Here is a 21,508-nt window from a genome sequence, read left to right on the forward strand (position 1 = left end):
CCTCCTGGTTTTTAATGAGAACATTAAATGCTGCGAGGGCAGGGAGGGGTCAGCCAGGCAGGCAGCGGTGGGCAATTCCTGCTGGCAATGTTTATGTTCCTTAGGTGATTCATCAAAGGCTGGGATAAATAGGAAGGAGGGTTTTGTGGGAAAGGCACAGAACCGGGGAGGTGGTGGAAGGAAGAAAGGGAAAAAAATTAAAGATCAACCAGCAGCTTTGTCCTGACCTCCCGAGGTGATCGGCACCGAATTAATCTTTGGACTTCAGTCTCCTCAGCAATGGAAATATTGATGGTTCAGCTCCTCAGCAGCTCGGTTGGGTGCCCAGGGCACGCTCAGCTGGGCAGGGACTGCCCCCGTGGATTTGCTGCCCCATTGCTGTGGGAGATGAGGGCATCCAGTGGGGAAATATTCCCTGTTTTGCACTCCTGTTCACAGGACAGCCCTTCCACCTGGGGGCAGCGGGGATCAAACAAGGCCATGGGCACACGAGGAGATCAGAGTGACTGATGTGTGCCCAGGGACTGTGGGACAGGATTTCACCTCTGGGCAGCCAGAGACATCTCTAGGCTGGGATGAGGCTTCCTCCCACCTCTCAGCATCCCTGGGATTTCCATCCCAAAACAGGGACCCACCACTGCCACTCAGACCCCTCCTCAGGGGGCTCCTCTGCAGCCACCCAGAGCAAATCTCCCAATGCAGCTCCTGCATTTCTGTCCCTGGGAGAAGCAGGGAGGCTGGAGCTGCCCCAGATCCAGGGAGACACTTCCCCCTGCACTCCCAAACCAGACACCTTCCCTCCTTCCCTCCTTCCCTCCTTCCTTCTCAGCACTCGCTCAGGGAACCAACGCGGCCACCGAGGCGTCACCGCCCCCGGGCACAGCTGAGATTGGGAGCCAGCCCCGGGCACCCTGCAGGTGCCAAAAATACCCCGTGGCTTCTCTGAGATGGGCTAACACAGCCACGAGGAGCTGCAGCTCCTCCTGGGCCTCTTGGTTCAGTCCCTGCCCGATTTGGGGGGTTTGGAGCAGCATTGGGGGGTTCAGCATCCCCACGGACCCCACTGCTGATTCAGGGCACAAACCCCCCCGAAAGCTGAGGGCAGCATTGTCCTCATCCTGCATGCCAGAGCTGGTGCTGCTGTGAGCAGGAATGTGGCTCAGGGGACAGCTGAGCACCCCAATTCCCTGCTCTGTGTTAGAACCTCAAAGGGGAGGGGAAGGGAAGCACCCTCAGCCTCCCATGGGGAGCTGGGGGCCAGAGATTCCAGGCAGAATCCCTTCTCCAGGCCAGAAATCCCAGGTTTGATTCCCTGAGAGAGCTCTGATAAGAGCCTGGAGCAGCAGAGAAGCTGTTCCTGAGATACAGATCTGCTCAGCACAGCGTGACTGCCCCGAGCACATCTGATCTCCACAAAGTCACACATTCCCTGGGTCAGAGGGGCCGGTGCAGGCTTGGGGACCCCTGTGTGCTGTCACAGGGGGCAGATCTGTCCCTGCTGGTGCTCTGTCCATCCCTCCTGGTGCTCTGTCCATCCCTCCTGGTGCTCTGTCCATCCCTCCTGGTGCTCTGTCCATCCCCTCCTGCTGTTTCACCCACTCCTTCTGGAGTTTTCTAAGCCTGACCCCATCTCCCAGCAAACACTGAGCTGCCTGAAGGAGAAAGGAATTCAGCCCTTGTTCCCTTCACGGGGAAGTAAAGCTCAGCGAGGCAAAGGTAACACCAAAACCCCACTTGAGATCCCCAATCATTAACAGAAATACATAACCAGAAGGGTTTCAAATGATTTCCTGCTCCAGCCGGAGTCCAGGCCGGCTCTACTGAGGACAGGACCAGCTCCAGCCCCCAGAGCTGGAGGGTCAGGTGGATTTTCTCCATGCTCAGCACGCCCAGCCCGAGGCTCTGGCTCCTGCTTGGCAGGGAAATGGTTTTTCACTTCATCCTTGCCCAGCTCTTCACCTTGCAGCGGGTTCTGTTCCCATCGCTGCCGGGGCTGCAGTCAATGATGATATTGTCTTATGAAACCAGAGCTCCCTGGCACAGGGGAAACCTGACCCCGCAGAAATCGCTTTATCGGATCTCGGGGAGCGTTGTTCTGGGGAGAAATCCTCCCGCTTGTCTCCAGGTGGAATGGCTGTGCTTGCAGACACACCTCTCTTTGTTCCCCAGTGCCAGGCCAGGCCAGGGGATTCCTGCTGCTCACATTTGCTCGAGTGTCACTCTGTGCCTCTGGCAGGTTAACAAACTCATTCCCCCACACACACACACAGCAATCCCTCTCCTCTCTCCTCTGGGCTCAACTGTGTTTGCACCAAACCCTGCGCGGCAGCAGAGGATGGAGGAAATAAATGTCCAGAGAGATTCCACAGCTCGGCCCCACATTTCCCCGAGGGCTCACATGCACCCCGTGGCATCAAACAGCACCAGCACAGAATCACGGAGTTATTAAGGTTGGAAAACCCCTCCAAGACCATCAAAGCCAACCTGTGATCAAACCCCACCTTGTCAGCCAGCCCAGAGCGCTGAGTGCCACGTCCAGCTGTTCCTTGAACGCCTCCCAGTGCTTAAAAACCTTTTCCATGAAGGAGCTGAGCACGATCCCCAGCACAGCCCAGCCCCTCCACCCTCTGCTCACCCTGCACATGGCAAATCCCCAGTCCCAACAAGCACTTGCTGCTGCTACAAAGCAGCTGTGAGCCTTGAAAGCTTTTATTTTTAACATCACATTTTATCCCCCACCCCAGTGCAGGAAATCATTGCTGCTGGACTAAGCTGGCATCAAAAAGGAGAAAAAAAAAAAAAAGAAAAAAGAAAAAAAACCCAGCCCTAATTTAATATTTCTGGAACATCGATTCCTTTACTTCATCAAGGAATTAAGAGGAATGTTGTGAAAGCTGGATAAAGCAGCAGCCAAAAAAAAAAAAAACCAGACTAAAAGCTCTGGACCCCAGCAGCAGCTCATCCTTCATCCCAGAGCTGTTTTCTCACCTCTGCACCCCGAAATGCAGCCCAGGCAGTGCCAGCAGCCGGGCACCCCAAATCCCTGCTCTGTTTTTGACCCTTGGCACGGCCCAGCTGCTCAGCTCCCACCCCGGGCTCAATCACTGCTCTGCCTCCAAAGGTTATTGTGGAAATAAACAGGGCCGGGATGATGGGACAGCACCTGCAGCCAGCAGGGCCATGCAGACAAACAGGGCACAGCATCCAGGGGATGCAATTCCAGCTGGGATGGATCCATCCAGCACCCAGAGGCTGCAATTCCAGCTGGGATGGAGCAGGGCCCATCCACCAAACCAGGCACAGCATCCAGGGGATGCAATTCCAGCTGGGATGGAGCCTGGCATGGAGCAGAGCCATCCACCAAACAGGGCACAGCATCCAGAGGATGCAATTCCAGCTGGGATGGAGCAGGGCCATTCACCAAACAGGGCACAGAACCCAGGGGATGCAATTCCAGCTGGGATGGATCCATCCAGCACCCAGAGGATGCAATTCCAGCTCTGATGGATCCATCCAGCACCCAGAGGCTGCAATTCCAGCTGGGATGGAGCCATCCCCCCATCCCAGAGCTGCTGGTGTCCCCCAGAGGCGGCTGATGGAGGGGGATTAGGGAGCTTTTCCTCCCAGCTGAGCTGTTTGGGCAGCCAGAGATGGGACTGCTGATAGCCAGGGAGCCACGGGATTGATCCAAAGTGGAAATGCTCTCATCATCCTCCCTCTGCCCGGTGCCAGTGCTGAGCAATGCCGGCCTCACCAGCACCCACAGCACAGCGGGGGGATGCTCAGGATGATCCACGGGCCCTGGGATGAATTCTGAATTCTCTCTCCCATCCCTTGGTGCCATCCTGGTCCCCCACCCCAGGATGGTCAGACATGCCCCGTCCCAAACCCACCTGGGGAAGGGCAGGGTGATGGATCACGGGCCTGATCCAACATCCCCAGCACCACACAGACACAGGGAACGCTGAGGGCACTCAGAGCCCACCACAGCTCTCTCCTCTCCCCCTCCTACAGCTCCCAGCTGATGTTTGGAACGATTCCCAGCCGGTGCCGCTGCAGGAAGGCTCAGCTGGTGATATCAGCGCTGCTCCCCAGAAAACACCCTTAGAGCTGACACTCCTTCCTGCCCACAGCCCTGCCCAGCACCTTGAGGATCCTCCAGGGATCCTCCTGAGGCATCCTGAGCCCCATTCCCCGGGGAAACGCCGTCCCCATCCTGGGGATGGATGGATGGATGGATGGATGGATGGATGGATGGATGGATGGATGATGGATGGATGGATGGATGGATGATGGATGAATGGATGGATGGATGGATGGATGAATGGATGGATGGATGGATGGATGGATGGATGGATGGACGGATGGATGGATGGATGGATGGATGAATGGATGGATGGATGGATGGATGGATGATGGATGGATGGATGGATGGATGGATGGATGGATGGATGGATGCCGGTAACCCTGGCATGTGCTGGAGCAGAGCTGGAGGCGCTGGAGCAGGGAGGGGTTCCTGGCGTGCTCTCCATGCTGGAACCACACGTGGAGGCTGATTCAGTCACACGGGTAAGCTGCAACCACTGCACATCCGTGCTGAATCTCCCGCCACACCAGGGAAGATGTGAGGGAATTTGGGGCACCTCCCACCCCAAAAGCGCAGACAGAGGGGAAAAGCCCCCCAGGCTGGGGCACCGAACAACCCCTCCATCACCAGCACGGGCTGTGGGCACTCAGCACAGCTCTCCTGGGTGTGTCTGCTGGGACAGCAGGCTGGCAGTGCAGTGACACAGCCCTGGCTGCCACAGCGAGGTCCCCGAGCTGTGACCCTGACAGGCCGTGACTTGGCATTTTGAGGATTAGCTGGTGAGCGGTACAACTTCAGGGGAAGGGAAAAAAAAAAAATGGAAAAAAAGGGCTGGCAGAGCTGCTGGGGGCGTTTCTGCCGTGAAGAGGAACATCACATGCTCCGGCACATCTCGTTTTTTCTGCTCAGGTTTCAGCGCTGGGCTGTGGCAGCGGCATCCACACACGGAGAGCTGGGAAGGAACCACCAGCAGCATCTGATGGATCGGCCCAGGAGAGAGCTCAGGATCAGCCCAGGAGAGAGCTCAGGATCAGCCCAGGAGAGGGCTCAGCTCTTCCCAAGCCTCTTTTCCCTTTCCATTCCTGTCCTAGCACAGATCTCCATGTGCTTCTCCACACAGCATGCAAGGAAATTCACTCCCTGGAGCAAATCGAGGAAGAAAGTCCCAGCTGACACCCTGCCGTGCTTGAGTGCCACAGGAGAGGCCTCTCCCTTGGCAAAAAGAGCCAAAACATCCCTGCCAGAGGTGCCTGCAGGGAGGGCAGGGCTGTGACACAGACGGTGTCCCCGGCACTGTGGGGTGGGACAGGATTTTGGGGTGATACCTCCCTCAGCTGGGACATGCCAAAAGAGAGCTGAGGAGAGGAGCATGACCAGACAAGCCAGCACCCATGGCTCTGCCAAAGCTGCCTGGCAGAGCCCTTGGATCCCCAAAAGCTCCAGGATGGGGGGACCCAGCGCAGCTTCTCCCTGCAGGATTGTCCTGGCCGAGGTGGTGGCAGGGACGTGAGCGGCCGTGGAGGCAGCAGCCACCCAGGAGCCAGGGCCATATCTGGGGCAGGAAGGGCCACACCTGGAGCACGCAAACACCCTGCCCAGGAGGAGGAGGAGGAGGTGGCAGCGGCTGGCATCCCTCCAGAATTCCCTCAGCCCCGGCGACCTTCTGACTCAGCGCAGGAGAACCTACCCAGTGAACCGGCACCAGCCCTCGGGGCCGCGGCCAGACCGTGCCAGGGACTGCCGGATCCATCCTGCTGCCACCACGGCCACCACGGCCACCACGGCCACTGCCACCACCACTGCCACCTCCTTCACCTGCTGCTGCCACCACAGACAGCAACTCCACCCCACCTGTGCCCCCCCTGTGCCCCCTCTTTAGCCACGTCCGTGGTCACCACATCAAGTCCTCTCCAGCCACCACGGTGACCCCTCTTTGGCCACCTCCATGGTCAGCAGCCCGACCCTCCTTGGGTTCCTCCATGACACCTCCTCGGCCTCCATGGCCGCCACCTTGACCTCTCCTTCACCAGCTCCTCCGTGGCCACGGCTGTGACTCCTCCTTGGCCTCAGCCACCACCCTGAGCCCTCCACGGCCACCAACCTCATTCCTCCTCACCCATTGTCCTGGCCACCACTGTGAACACCACCCCAACACCTCCCTGACCACCACCCAACGCTTTGCCATCACTCCAACCCCACTGGGGCCACCACCATGACCCTCCTCAGCCACCACCGTGGCCACCACCTCAACACCTCTTTGAGCAGCACCCTGAAATCTCCTCATCCACCTCTGCCATGGCCACCACTGTGACCCCTCTGTAAGTGCCACCATGGCCACCACCGTGCCCCCTCCTAAGTGCCACTGTGGCCACCACCATGACCTCTCCTTAGGTGCCACCATGGCCACCACCGTGACCCCTCCTAAGTGCCACTGTGGCCACCACCGTGACCTCTCCTTAGGTGCCACCATGGCCACCACCATGACCCCTCCTTAGGTGCCACTGTGGCCACCACCCTGACCCCTTCTCAATGCCACCATGGCCACCACCATGACCCCTCCTCAGTGCCACCATGGCCACCACCGTGCCCCCTCCTCAGTGCCACCATGGCCACCACCGTGACCCCTCTGTAAGTGCCACTGTGGCCACCACCGTGCACCCTCCTAAGTACCACTGTGACCCCTCCTAAGTGCCACTGTGGCCACCACCCTGACCCCTTCTCAATGCCACCATGGCCACCACCATGACCCCTCCTCAGTGCCACCATGGCCACCACCGTGCCCCCTCCTAAGTGCCACCATGGCCACCCCCGTGCCCCCTCCTTCGGTGCCACCGTGGCCACCTCCCCGCCCGCTCCTCACCTGCTCCCTCCGTCCCTCCCGAGCCTCCGCCGTCCTTGTGCGGCCGCCGCCGGCCCCGGAGCCAGCTGAAGCTGAACGCCCGGCGCAGCGAGTTCGCCCGGGCCTTCTTCCGCCGGGGGGGAGCCCCGGGAGCCCCCTCCGAGCCTCCGCCGCCGCCGCCGCCCCGCTCCGGGTCCCGCTCTCCGCCCGCCGCAGGTGCAGCCCCGGCGGACATGGCCGCGGGCAGCGCCCCGCACCGCCCCGCACCGCCGGCAGCCGCTGCCCATAGGGCCGGGCCCGCCCGGCTCGGCTCGGCTCGGCTCGGCCCGGCCCGGCTCCCGCTGCCGCCCCGGCCCCGCTCCGGGCTCCCGCCGAGCGCCCGGCGCCGACGGAAAGTTTCTGTGCGAGGCGGGGCCGGGATAAGGGAGCTCCGCCCGCACCGGCGCCCGCCCCTCCGTCACCCGCAGGTGGCCCCGGGGGCGTGGGGACCGGGGAGCCTCCCCTTGGTGCCACCGGGGCTCCCCGGGGTGCTCTGCCCGTTCCCCGGTGCGTCCCGGCTTTGTCCCCTCGCTCTGCGTGCGGGGACAGCGGGGGTCGCTGCCAGCCCTTGGGACCCTCTGTGAGGCTGAGCATCAGCGGGAGGAGAGAGCAGGAAAACGGAGAAACACCGAGAGGAGGGCGGAATTCCAGCATCGTCATCCCGGGGCGGCGTCACCTCATCTCGGGGGGCTGGCGATGGATCCCGGCCCTGGATCCCGGTACCGGGAGAGAAACCGGAGCTGGCAGCCCTGTCCTGCCCTCGCCCTCCCGTCCCGCAATCGCCACCGGTTCCTGACCTGATGGCCCGGGGGTGACACTCTCCCTGTCACCGCCAGCGGCAGCGCCCAGGGGGACACCGTGCTCCGTCCTGTGCCAATCTGCTGCGTGCTGCTGATGATAAATCAGCTCCTGAGAACGGAATGGCACAGGGTGAGGGGGGGTTCGGCTCTCCAGGCTCTGCCTGAGGCCGGGAGAGCTCCTGGGAAAGGGAATCTGGGGAAGGATTTCACTGCCCTGGTGTTGCTCAGGAGCACGGCCACGCCAATCTGATCTAGATTGGATTTCAGGACATGAATCCTTCCCTGGGAGGGTGGGCAGGCCCTGGCACAGGTGCCCAGAGCAGCCTCTGGATCCCTGGCAGTGCCCAACGCCAGGCTGGACGGGGTTTGGAGCACCTGGGACAGTGGGAGGTGTTCCTGCCATGGCAGGGGTTGGAACAAGATGAATTTTAAGTTCCCTTCCAACACAAACCATTCCATAACACTCTGATCCAGCTCAGAGGTGACAATGGGACAAGCAGGGACTGGGCTGGAGCAGCAGCAGGTCGGTGGCAGGAACCAAAGCCAAGGGAAGGATCCCAACAAGAACCCAGCTGGTTTCTGCCGCATTTCCACACTCCTGCCTCCCAGGGGTTTGGGTCTCTGTGTTTCCTGCTGGCTCTGCTGGAGCCACATCCTTCCCGGACGCTCCCAGGGCCTGGCCCCGCGCCCAGAGGAGTTTGCCAGCTGCTGGAAATGCCTGGAAGGGTTTCTGAAGCAAGAAGCTTCTCCATCCCTCAGCCTTCCCAGCACATCAGCATCATCTCCTGAGGGATTCAGGCTCTTGCATCTTGTGGGCTGTGCAAACCTGAGCATCCTGCTGCTTCCAGGATGCAGTGACCAGGGATGGGGATTTGGACCCAAATCCAGGGAGGAAAGGTCGGGATTTGCTGGGGTTTTGTGTCCCTGCCTCACATCCCCCCTCCCCTTCACCCACCTGAACCCAAACTCAAGGTTGAAATGAGCACTGGAAGGAGCTGGGCAGAAATTTCTGTGTCCCTCCATGGTGCCAGGGGTTGATTCCTTTCCAGGATGAAGGCTGAGAGTGTCACTGCTCCCCGGGCTTTGCTGACCCATGCTGAGCTGAACTGCACTGAGGAGATCCTAATCCCCAATTAAGGTGTTTGTGTTGACTTTCTGCTGCTGGCTCCGATTTCCGAGTCATTAACCTCCAAAAAAAAAAAAAAACCAAAAAATCCCATTTTTCATCTTTCCCCTCCTCGCGTGGCAGCAGAACCAGTTTGAAAAATATTTCTGCACAGAGTAACGAGGCATTGTCCAAATAATCAGAGCGAGAGAGGGGGAGAGGATCGGCTACACTGCAGGGGGAGCTCCCATCAGAGCAAGGGAAGAACAGGAGGAAGGTGAAGAGGAAGGTGAAGAGGAAGGTGAAGAGGAAGGTTGTCCCAGCCCCAGAAATTCCAGGACTTCATGGAGAGCCTCAGAAAGCTCCAGCAGGGTCCCCAGCTGGGTAATTCATTTCCACTCGCAGGGCCAGGACGATCACGGGATTTTCCTGGGGACAGCAGCTCCCACCAGACCCAGGGGAGGCAGAAACTCTGTCACATCCCCCAGGTGAATTGGGGACCCCTTGGGAAGTGAAACCCAGAATAAATCACCCAAAAAATGAGCTGGCAGTGATGGCATCACCCTTGAGCAGCTCCTGCAGCCCTCCCCTGGGCTCATCCCTCCCCTGCCCCATTTCCCTGCCCTGGCGGGGACACGGAGCCCCGGCTGCTCCCTCATTACTCATTAACGCCGGGACAAGGTCCTCCCGCATCCCGCGGAGCCCCGAGCAGGAGCTGCTGGCCCCAAACCCCTCCTGCTCCGCCCTTCTTGCCCCAGGGCATGGAAAAAACCAGCGCGGAGCCCGGGCCGCGATCGTTGGGGCTGCTGGTGGATCAGCTCGGTTGTAAAAATGGGTTTTTAAAATGTCACAGGCAAAGGGAGGCACTGGTGTCCTTGCTCAGGGGTCGGGGACACGGAATGGGGTGAATAAACAGCAATTAGGGTTTTTCTTTCCCAGATCCGTGGCGGTGACAGGGACAGCTCTGGCGCAGCCCAGGAGCATCACTCATGGTGGTGACAGGGACAGGCGGCCACAAGAGGCATCTCCCGCTCCTGTGGGAGCATCCTGAACCTTTCTGGGAAGGGAAAAGCCCGGGGGAATGTTAGCACGGCCTGGGTGCCATGTGGGACACATCAGAGGACTGAGCAGAACCCAGCAGGACCCAGCAGGATCCGGCAGAACACAGCAGAACCCAGCATGGACCCGGCAGGACCCGGCAGGACCCAGCAGGACCCGGCAGGACCCAGTAGAACCCAGCAGAACCCAGCAGGATCCAGCAGGACCCGACAGAACCCAGCAGGACCCAGAAGAACCCATGAGGACCCAGCAGGACCCAGATAAGCGGGAGCCGCTGGCGCCGCTGGCACCGGGGCACGGGCTGGCCCTGCTGCCGTGCAGATCCCAAGGTCCCTGCGGGGCAGACGGCGCCTCCGGGCTCTCCTCTCATCCCTGCCCCAGCTGGGCACACGCCCACGTTTCACTCCTCCTCCTCTTCCTCCTCCTCCTCCATCCCTGCTGGGCAACCTCCCCTCCCTCTCCAGCGTCCAACTCTCACTGGGGAAACTGAGGCACGAGGTGAAACAACCGGGTCGTTCCCCAGGGGATAGCGGCACCCAGCCCCTCAAAGCCGGGTGAATCCCCCCAGGGAGTTGCAGGGGACCCCTCACCCGGCCGGGCAGGGCAGGGCAGGAGGGGCACCTGGTGCCACCGCCCCCGGAGCCGGGACCTTCCCTGGCAGCGCTCCCGGTACCAGGGATGAATCACAGTCACACATTCCCTGCGATCGGATCGCGGCTCCCGCACCCGAGGGGCCGGACCTGGCACCCCCCGCACCCCGCGCCCTCGGCAAACACAGCGAGCCGGGGCACGGCGCTGCCCGGGAGCTCCTAAATCCCACTGGGAGCTGGAATCCCATTGTGGGACACCTCACAGCACTGCCAGCGCTGCCAGAGCCCCGCTCCTAAATCCCTTCCACTGGAATCCCACCGGGAGCTGGAATCCCATTGTGGGACACCGCATGGATCTGCCAGCGCTGCCAGAGCCCCAATCCTAAATCCTCTCTACTGGGAGCTGGGATCTCATTGTGGGACAGTCCATAGAGCTGCCAGCACTGCCAGAGCCCCGCTCCTAAATCCCCTCTACTGGAATCTCATCGGGATCTGGAATCCCATTGTGGGACACTTCACAGCACTGCCAGAGCCCCGATCCTAAACTCCTTCCACTCTGAAATCCCACCATGAGCTGGAATCCCATTGTGGGACACCCCACAGCACTGCCAGCGCTGCCAGAGCCCCAATCCTAAACCCTTTCCACGCTGGAATCCCACTGAGAGCTGGGATCCCACGGTGGGACACTCCACTGCGCTGCCAGAGCCCTGCTCCTAAACCCCTTCTGCTGGAATCCCATCAGGAGCTGGGATCCCACTGTGAGACACTCCACAGCACTGCCAGCACTGCCAGAGCTCCAATCCTAAACCCTTTCCACGCTGGAATCCCACTGAGAGCTGGGATCCCATTGTGGGACACCCCATGGATCTGCCAGTGCTGCCAAAACCCCGATCCTAAATCCCCTCCACTGGAATCCCACTGAGAGCTGGAATCCCATTGTGGGACACCCTACAGCACTGCCAGAGCCCTGCTCCTAAACCCCATCTGCTGGAATCCCATCAGGAGCTGGGATCCCATTGTGGAACACCTCACAGCACTGCCAGCACTGCCAGAGCTCCAATCCTAAACCCTTTCCACGCTGGAATCCCACTGAGAGCTGGAATCCCACGGTGGGACACTCCATGGAGCTGCCAGCCCTGCCAGAGCCCCAAATTCGGGCTGGTCCTTCCACTCTGTCCCTAAAGATCGTGCAGAGATTGGGAGAAAATGTTCTTTTTACAGAGCACTGATGCATTTCAGAAGCACAGAATGATTCCAATCCTTCTGCTTTATCGAGCACCTGAACCCAGGTGTCTGCATGTCTTGTGAAACTCTTGATTTGGAGCATTTCAGTGTTTTTTCAACACTCCTCTCCTACACAATCCCAACAGGAGGATCTGAAATCCAGCAAGTTTTTTATTTTTCTGCACAGGGACGGAGCTGCCGTGGCAGTGCCAGGCTGGTGCCACCCTGGTGTCCCTGCCCTCAAGGCAGATCTGCCAAGCATGACAAGAAGTAAAAATCCACCAGGAAGGGCGAGACAGCCCCAGGGCAGCAGAGAGAGGGTGCAGCCGCTCTTTATATATCTAAATTTGGGGTTTTAGATAAATATTTGTTGGCGATACGGTGGATAAATGTGGGTTTAGGATGCGCAGATCGGGGAGAATGTGGATGGGCACCATGGATGGGCAGAGGTGGGAAACCAAGAGGGTGAGGGTGGTGTTGCTGTTGGAGTGTGACCACGGGCCTGCGCTGAGGGAAATGTCACCTCCTGCACCCCCAAAACAGGGGAAAGGGTGGCAGGGATCGGTTGTGGGGCAGAAGAGGAAGCAGAGGCTGTGCTCTGCCATTGCTGGGGTTTGTGGCTTTGTGGGCCGTGGAAAGGACCCCGAGATATCGGGATTGACTCCATGAATAATCAAATCCTGGGGAGTGCAGCCTCACAACTCTCTCCAGCCTCTCCTGCCTTTCCCTCACCTCTGGCAGCGCCGGTTCCACCCCTCCAGCTCTGTTTACCGGGGCAAAGTCCGCGTTGTTGGCGTTGTCTCCCTGCACTGCCCGGCCCTGCCGGGGACACCGGGGACACCGGGGACACCGGAGCCGCCTGTTGCCTGGTTATATCCACAAAACATCCCCGTGCCGGGCTTTTGGCAGGAGTATCCTCTTACTGGGAACAGCTGAGCCTCCTCACTCCCCACCCTGCCCTTGGCAGCTCAGCAATCGGCGCTGTCATTGTCCCCTCCAGGCCCTGCAAGGGCTGTTGGACCCAGCCCTGTGTGATCTGCAGGTTTCTCCCCTTGGCACTCGCAGCTTTAGATAGATATTTATACACCCAACTTGTGCGAATTAACAGCATTCCTCTCCGATTGAGTCAAAAATAGAGGCGCTTCATGGAAAATAGAGAGGGAGAAAAAGAAGGTGTGTCGCACCGAAAAAAGGAACGGGATCCAAAAAAAGAGAGAGAAAAAAAATCCCCACTCAAATCTCCCTTTTCCTTTTAAAGCTCTGCTCCCGAAGGACGGACCAGCGCTGGTATTTTAAACCTGATTTCTGCAGATTTAAATCTGATTTCAGCCCCGTGGCCGGCGAGCCATGGGCAAGGTGACAGTGCCAGCAATAGCGGGGTGGCACCGGCGATGTCACACGCTCTGCTGGCGGCTTTTGGGGCACGTTAAAGCTGAAACTTCCTGAGAACCCAGTGCTGACTTCCTGGGCACGGCAGGAGAGGCAGCGGGCAGAGGTAGGCTCGGGGGGCACCACCAGGACAAACGATGACCCCAGGGTGATGCACCCGCGCCCATGTGGCAAAATATATCTAAAATTGGGGGTATAGATAAATATTTGTTGGTGATATGGTGGATAAATGTGGGTTTAGGATGCACAGAGTGGGAGAATGTGGATGGGCACCATGGGTGGGCGGAGGTGGGAAACCAAGAGGGTGAGGGCAGAGTTGCTGTTGGACACCCAGGAGTGTGACCACGGCCACCATGGGGCATTTGCAGGGAGAAATGTCACCTCCTGCACCCCCAAAACAGAGGGAAAAGGGTGGCAGGGATCAGTTCTGGGGCGGAAGAGGAAGCAGAGGCTGTGCTCTGCCATTGCTGGGGTTTGTGGGTTTGTGGGGCGTGGAAAGGACCCTGAGATATCGGGGTTGAATCCATGGATGATCAAATCCTGGGGAGTGCAGCCTCACAAATGCCATTCCATCCCCCTGTGGCATTTGGGGGCCCCCAGCTGCATCCTCTGGCATTTCCCTTCCCGCTGCAGCCAAACCCCACAGCCCTGGGGAACCCCATGATCCCCATTCCATTATTCCCACCCCATTATCCCCATCCCATTATCCCCATTTCAGCCAAACCCCACAGCCCCAGGGGACCCCACCGAGGCACCCCATGATCCCCATGACATTGTCCCCACCCCATTGTCCCCGTCCCATCCCATTATTCCCACTCCATGCTCCCCACCCCATTATCCCTATCCCATTATCCCCACCCCATTATCTCCATCCCATTATCCCCATCTCATCCCATCCCATGATCCCCACCCCATGATCCCCATCTCATCTCACCCCATGATCCCCCCCATTATCCCCATCCCACCCCATGATCCCCATCCCATTATCCCCACCCCATTATCCCCATCCCATTACCTCCATCCCATCCCACCCCATGATCCTCACCCCATGATCCCCATCCCATGATCCCCATCCCATGATCCCCATCCCATCCCATCCCATCCCATCCCATCCCATGATCGCCACCCCATTATCCCCACCCCATGATCCCCACCCCGTTATCCCCATCCCATCCCATCCCACTCCATGATCCCCATCCCATGATCCCCATCCCATTATCCCCATCCCACCCCACGATCCCCATCCCATTATCTCCATCCCATCCCACCCCACGATCCCCACCCCATTATCCCCATCCCACTATCCCCATCCCATTATCCCCATCCCATGATCCCCACCCCATTATCCCCACCCCATTATCCCCATCCCATTATCCCCATCCCATCCCATCCCATCCCATCCCATCCCATGATCCCCATCCCATGATCCCCATCCCATCCCATCCCATCCCATGATCCCCATCCCACTATCCCCACCCCATTATTCCCATCCCATTATCTCCATCCCACCCTGCCCAGGATCCCGGCGGGACGGGGACCTGCGGATCCGCCAGTGACACAGAAATAAGGGGGCATAAACCCAAACTGGCCCATAAATCAGTGCTGGGAACACCCGGGGCGGGCTGGGGGCTGCGGGCTGGCCTCAGCCCGTCCCTGCGGCTGCCCCTGCCAGGGATGCAGCCAGCCGGGCCTTCCCCGCCCTCCTCCTCCTCCTCCTCCTCCTCCTCCTCCCCGGGGCGGAGGGAGGAAGGCAGCGGCCGCAGCTGGCACTGCAGGCGGTGGCCGGGGGGAAGCGGCTGCTCCGGTTTCCAGCGCTGTTTATTAATAACCCCTCTCCGCCCCATGCTAAGCCCATGTGCAGCGCAGAGCCGGCGGCGCTGGGCTCCAGGGGAGGAAGGTAAGAGCCCACCCGGGCTGGGCAGGAGAGGGGCCGGGGTCCTGGGGGGGTCCCACGGGTGCGGGATCCTCGGCGGATTGGGCAGGGATGGTATGGGGGGATCGGGGGTTCAGCGTTCATGGGTCCTCAGGAATCATCAGGTAATCCCTCTGGGGTTTTGGGGGGCTCTGGGATGAGGGACAGAGCCCCCCAGGCCCGCTGGGCAGGCAGGACACGGCGCCCTCCCCTCCCGTCCTGGCCGTGCCAAGCGGCTCCAAGAACTCCAAGAACAGGGAAAATCGGGGCAGAGGAGCTTTCCCCCCACCTTGGCAGGGGCTGCCCCTTCTCCAGCCGCCCGGCCGCCGAGCCCGAGGCTGCGATGTGTCAGCAGTGCCGAAAACTGCCTTATTAGGAGAGAAACTATCGGGGAAAATCAGATCTTTGCTCAAAGCCGCTGCTCCGGGCGCAGGGCTGCCTGTGAGTGCCAGCCTGCGCTCATTCCTCAGGGAGTGACGAGACATGAGCTCAGCAGCGTGGCCGAGAGGTGAGAGCATCCTCCCACCCATCCCACCGAGCAGGAAAACCTCAGCTCGTCCCCGAGCGCTGTCGGGTCCATCCTACCCCAAAAAACAAGCCGGGAGAAGGCACAGAGAGGGTTTGGCGGTGGTGGCAGCCGCAGGTGCCGTGGTGGGGACAATGCCGCGATCGGATGACTCGGCAAAGCGGCTCCTGCTGCAGGCGCTGCCGGGCTCCGAGCGCGGGGTTTGCTCGGTCTCGGCCATCCCGGAGCCTGCGGGCTCCCAGCCGCGCATTCCCTTGCTGTGAGGTTATGGCACAGCGAGAAAATCCCGGCCAGTTTTCCTCCAGGGAGGGCTCGCACGGGGCAGGTCGGTGCTGCTGGGTGGGCTGGTGCTGATAGGAGCAGTTTTTGGGTTTGGGGTCTGGGTTTGCATCCCTCACTCCTCCTCCGTGGCACTCAGGCACTTTAATAGGGTTTTAACGGGGTTTTCTTTCCTATTGCGTTGTGAAAGCAATAATAATAATGCCCAAGATGTGTGTCTAGACGCTGAACAGAGTATTTGCCACTTTGAAATTCATCCAGTCACTGACCAGAAAACTGTGCTCGTCTATACTGATGAAGCTTGTGTGTGCCTGAGAACTGCCTGTGCTGCTGTAAAAATTGATAATAATGATGTTATTTTGTCTAGCAGAAATCATTCTAATTTCTGTATTTGTAATTTTGTTAAGATGATCGGGTGCGATTTTTCATACTTGGCCCCGGTGACATCCCACCGGTCGATTAAAACCAAGTACACAACGTATCACAGACTATCACCTACTCCTATTGTCACCAGAGCGTTGTGTGGGTGACACAGGGATGGTCACAGCAGCAGGGCCATGGTGGGACCCCCTGGTTCTGGGGTCTCACAGGGTGGGGAGGAAAGGCCATGGTGGGACCCCCTGGCTCTGGGGTCTCACAGGGTGGGGAGGAAAGGCTGAGATTGCTCAAACTCATTGCTCTGGTTAAACATCCCCTCTCCTCCCCAGGGACCTGATGGCACAGCCCGAGCCCCCTCCAGAGCTGCAGCTGGATGAAGCCAGAGCACCCCCAGCCCCACAGGGAGCAGCTGAAGGAGCTGCTCCACACCCAGAACGTGCTCACAGCCCCTTGGATCCAGCAGGGAACGGATCTAAACCCCTGCACGGGGGCAGCCCAGACTCCAGGCCTGTCAGCAGAGATCCCTCCTTGGAGATAAACACAGCAGGAGCTCAGCTGGATGAGGGGGCAGCCAGGGCTGGGATCCCGCTGGACGTGGATGGAGATGGGACAGGAATCCCACTGGACATGGATGCGGACGGGGTAGAGGTTCCACTGGACGTGGATGAAGGTGGGACAGGGATCCCAGTGGATGAGGACGCATCAGGATTTCTGCTGGACGTGGATGAAGGTGGGACAGGAATCCCAGTGGACAAGGATACATCAGGAATTCTGGATGTGGATGAAGGTGGGACAGGGATCCCAGTGGACGAGGACACATCAGAAATTCTGCTGGATGTGGATGAAGGTGGGACAGGGATCCCACTGGCCATGGATGAAGGTGGGACAGGGATCCCACTGGCCATGGACACGGACAGGGCAGGGATCCCAGACGACGCAGATGGGGCAGGAATCCCGCTGGCCATGGACACAGAGGGAGCAGGCGGCCCTCTGGACGCCGACGCCCCAGAGCAGCGGTGCCTGAGCCTGGAAGAGCTGGGGAATTACTTCCAGGAGTGCATCGAGGTGGTGGAGCAGCTGGAGCGCGAGCGGGACGGGCTGATCTCGGAGCTGGCGCAGCTGCGCGAGCCGGCGCTGCAGGAGATCCGCCATGCCCACGAGGAGATCCAGGCCGCCTGCAGGCTGCTGGCCAAGGTGGAGCTGGAGAGGGACAACCTGCGCGACGAGATCCGCCAGATCAAGCAGAAGCTCTTCAAGGTGACCAAGGAGTGCGTGGCCTGCCAGTACCAGCTGGAGAGCAGGAGGCACGACCTCTCCCAGCACGCCGCCTACCAGGGCGAGCTGCAGAGCCAGGCGGGGCAGCTCTCGGGGGAGCTGTCCCAGCTCAAGGAGAGCTGCGAGAAGGAGAAGGAAGTTCTGAGGCAGCGCCTGGAGGCTCCTCCGTGCCGCCAGGACAACCTGTACCTGCAGGAGAGCCGCAGGCTGTCGCTGGAATTCGAGAGTTTTGTGGCCCAGAGCCGGCGGGGGCTGGAGGAGCACTACGAGCCGCAGCTGCTGCGGCTGCTGGAGCGGCGTGAGGCCGGGGCCAAGGCTCTGCAGGAGATGCAGGGGGAGATCCAGGGCATGAAGGAAGCCCTGAGGCCCCTGCAGGGCGAGGTCAGCCGGCTGAGGATGCAGAACCGCAGCCTGGAGGAGCAGATCGTGCTGGTCAAGCAGAAAAGGGATGAGGAGGTCGGGCAGTACCGGGTACGAGAGCCCCAAAGGGCACAGCTCCATCCTGGGAATGTTATTGAGATGAGGATTTGTGGGGTTCCTAGCAGGGATGGGCTTGAAAACTGGTCAAAGAAGCTTCAGGTCATGGTCAGGGCTTGGAGCAATGGGTGGTTTGCTAGAGGGGGGATTTATTGATACCAATGACAGAAGTTTGGGTTGGATGATTAGGGAGAAAGTGAGTCATGAAGTGAATGTGATAAAAAATCAGGGGCTGGGGTTGAGTTGAGGCACATCATTAAGGAGGGGGGAACATCCCTGGATGCCAAGCACGGCTCCACACTCTGTTTGGAGAGTGGGAGCTGTGCTTGGCATCCAGGGATTTGGTTTTAGGGCCCAGGGAAATGGGGTGGATGAGGATGGGGAGGATGTGGAATATCTCCTGCTGGTTGGAATCAAAGTTATCCCACACCCTGGCATGGGCAGGGTGAAGCAGCAGCTCCCAGGCATAAGGCAAACCCAGAGATGTGGGGCTTCACCCAGCTTGGAAAATGGGTTTTTCCTGAATATGTTCACTTGGTTTTGGCCCCTCAGAAGGTGGAAGGGATGGGGGATTTCCTTCCCAAAGCTCAGTGACGCTGCTGAGCATAGGCACCAGACACTTCCCGCAGCTCCCCTGAGCCAAGAAAAGCCAGTTTTAAATACAGGTGGCTTTTCTTACAAATCCCCTTCCTGCTGGGGCAGGTTCTGCCCGTCCTGCTGCCAGGAAGGGTCTCACCCATGTCCCCAGAGCCCCACGCCCCAGGCTGCCTCCTGGGAGGGCCATTTGGCTGGGCCAGGCGTCCCCTTGGCCTGAGGGACGAGGCAATTCAATCTCTCCAAGAGCACATTTGGCAAAGAGGCTCCACAATTAATCTCCCCCCTTTCAACGCTCTCGGTTCTCGGCTCGCAGCCGCTGCCTCCTCCCAGCAGTTTCTGGAAGCTGCCCTTGCCCTTCCCTCACAGCTCCTCCCTGCTGGGATGGGGATCAGAACCACCAGCACCCCCACTATGGGTTTGCAGGGTCTTTTGGATCCCTGGTTTGCCTTTTCACATTTTCCTTTTCTCAAATTCCTCATTTATCTCCTTCTGACTCACGCGTTTATACAGCTCTGGCAGCGTCTCAAAACACACACCAAGTGGTTCAGGGGACAAAACCAAGCAGGCAGGAGAAGCCTGAGGACAAAACACGGCCCAGCCCAGCCCAAATCCCCACCTTTGTGCCAAAACAAAGATTTATTTGCAGCGTGGTTGGGCAGGGGCAGCCTGGCTGTGCTTGTCCCCAGCAGCACCACGCACAGGGAGATCCCTGAGGAGAATTTCAGCTCTGCACTCGTTCTGTCCCTGCAGGAGCAGGTGGAGGAGCTGGAGGACAGGCTGAAGGAGCTCAAGAACGGGGTCCAGCTCCAGCAACGCAAGAACCAGGAGCTGGAGGAGCTCAGGACCAGCCTCCATCGGGAGCTCTGCATCTACAAGTGAGTTTGGGGGTCGTCCCTGGGGGGCAGAGGGGCTGGGAGGAGGAGAGGGATGGTGGGGAGGAACCCCACAGTGGGGTCACAGGAATGGAGAAGAGCTCACAATGGGGTCAGAGGGATGGAGAGGTGCTCACAGTGGGGTCAGAGGGATGGGAGGAGGGAAGGGATGGTGGGAAGGAACACACAGTGAGGTCACAGGGCTGGGAGAAGGGAAGGGATGGTGGGGAGGAACCCTACAGTGGGGTCAGAGGGCTGGACAGGAGCCCACAGTGGGGTCACAGGGATGAGGGGATGAGAGGGATGGTGAGGAGGAGCCCACAATGGGGTCACAGGGATGGAGAGGAGCCCACAGTGGGGTCACAGGGATGGGAGGAGGAAAGGGAAGGTGGAGAGGAGCCCACAGTGGGGTCAGAGGAATGGAGAGGAGGAAAGGGAAGATGGGGAGGAGTCCACAGTGGGGTCACAGTGATGGGAACAGGAGAGGGAAGGTGGGGAGGAACCCACAGTCACAGGGCTTGGAGGAGCCCACAGTGGGGTCACAGGGATGGGAAGAGGGAAGGGATGGTGGGGAGGAGCCCACAGTGGGGTCACAGGGATGGAGAAGAGCTCACAGTGGGGTCACAGGGCTGGGAAAAGGAAAGAGATGGTGGGGAGGAGCCCACAATGGAGTCACAGGGATGGAGAGGAGGGAAGGGATGGTGGGGAGGAGCCCACAGTGGGGTCACAGGGATGGGAAGAGGGAAGGGATGGTGGGGAGGAGCCCACAGTGGGGTCACACAGCTCAGGGACACCACAGGCTCCTGCTCCTGGTCCCCAGCAGCAATTCCAGCTCCTTTGCACAACAGCACAGAGGGATTTGCTGGAAACGCCCACAGAGGAGTGGAGTGGCTTCCCAAGGAGCAGGTGTGGCAGTTTAAGTGGTGGTTTCCTCAGGAAGGTGTGGAAAGGAGCTGAGGTTTGGCTTTGGGAAGCCGGGCTGGGGATGCTGGAGCTGTTCTGTCCTGGTTTCACTCAGTGAGCGATGTGCAATGTGAATTTGTAAAGCTCCAGAAGATGTCCATGAGTTTGTGGTTGGTTTTACTCACCCAGTTTGGAGGTGCTGTTATTCCAGCCTCAGCTGGACAGTCTTAACCATTTCCTGCAGCCTCAGTTTTCTAAATGTGAATTTCTAAAGCTCCAGAAGATGTCCATGAGTTTGTGGATGGTTTTGCTCACCCAGTTTGGAGCTGCTGTTATTCCAGCCTCAGCTGGACACTCTTCACCATTTCCTCCAGCCTCAGTTCTCCTTCAGCATTCCTTTTCCCCTTCTCCACCCAGGACATTCCCAAAAACCCCAAAAGTTTTTTATCCCAGCACAGGGATGAGCTCTCAGCCTGCAAACTGCATTTAGGATTCAGCCCAGATCCCAACACCACCCTGCCCTTGCAGCCTGGGTTTTTCTAAATCACAGCCCAACATTTAATCCCAAATCCGTATTTGTGGAGTCTCTTAAACTCCTGGAATTTACAAATTGCCATCCCTGGAAGTGATGACACCTTAAAATGGGGTTTCACTTTGCTCTGGGGAGCTCAGAGTTAAGTGCAGCTCTGAGCTGCCTTTTCCATGAGCTCCCCCAAAAATGACATTTCCTTCTGTTGAATCCTGTTTGCCAAGGACACTCCGGACCATGGACTGAGCCCCTTGAAGTGTTTCCCAATTCCTTTTTCTTCCATATTATGAAAATAACTTTTTTCCCCCCCTCTTTTCTCCAGCCAAAGCATTGATGTAAATATTCCACAGCCTGAATTTCCTTTCTCCCCTCGCAGGAGCTGCTTAGAAATCTACGGGCACCTCTGCAAAACGGAGGAAAAAGCAGAGCAGGACTCTTAGAACCACAGAATTTTCCTCTTTGTAGCAAAAACCAATGGACAGAGGATGCAAGGGATTCTCCTCGTGCTGCTTTACCCTGCCTGATGTGCAGCAGCTGCCTGGAGCTGGGAATTCCAATCTTTGAATTTCCAATCTGAAGTTGAATTTCCAATCTTTTCCCTGGTGCTGCTGCTGCTGCTCTTTGCTTT

The 21,508-nt window shown here is 58.9% G+C and overlaps 1 protein-coding gene across 1 annotated transcript; it reads left to right on the plus strand.

The window, feature by feature from the left end:
• The first annotated feature begins 6,658 nt into the window (after window positions 1–6,658).
• Window positions 6,659–21,477, plus strand: SYNC (syncoilin, intermediate filament protein). Its single transcript, XM_054292204.1, has 9 exons — window positions 6,659–6,715; window positions 6,971–7,142; window positions 7,394–7,684; window positions 14,651–14,684; window positions 14,805–15,029; window positions 16,557–17,014; window positions 17,075–17,973; window positions 19,327–19,451; window positions 21,257–21,477. The coding sequence occupies exons 1-9, from the start codon at window positions 6,659–6,661 to the stop codon at window positions 21,318–21,320; spliced, it is 2,325 nt and encodes a 774-aa protein (XP_054148179.1). The 3' UTR covers window positions 21,321–21,477.
• The last annotated feature ends 31 nt before the right edge of the window (window positions 21,478–21,508 follow it).

This window comes from Melozone crissalis, unplaced genomic scaffold (genome assembly GCF_028551555.1).
Source record: "Melozone crissalis strain CALT ecotype California unplaced genomic scaffold, PUWL_Pcris_2 ptg000108l_1, whole genome shotgun sequence".
Lineage (NCBI taxonomy): Eukaryota > Metazoa > Chordata > Aves > Passeriformes > Passerellidae > Melozone > Melozone crissalis.

What these genes read in the sequence shown, in the direction of transcription:
- SYNC (XM_054292204.1), top strand. Translation starts at nt 6,659, where the DNA reads ATGGCCACCACCGTGCCCCCTCCTCAGTGCCACCATGGCCACCACCGT. An exon ending in CTGGGCTCCAGGGGAGGAAG is followed by an intron (nt 15,030 to 16,556) that starts GTAAGAGCCCAC and finishes TCTCCTCCCCAG; the next exon opens with GGACCTGATGGCACAGCCCG. An exon ending in AGGAGGTCGGGCAGTACCGG is followed by an intron (nt 17,974 to 19,326) that starts GTACGAGAGCCC and finishes CTGTCCCTGCAG; the next exon opens with GAGCAGGTGGAGGAGCTGGA.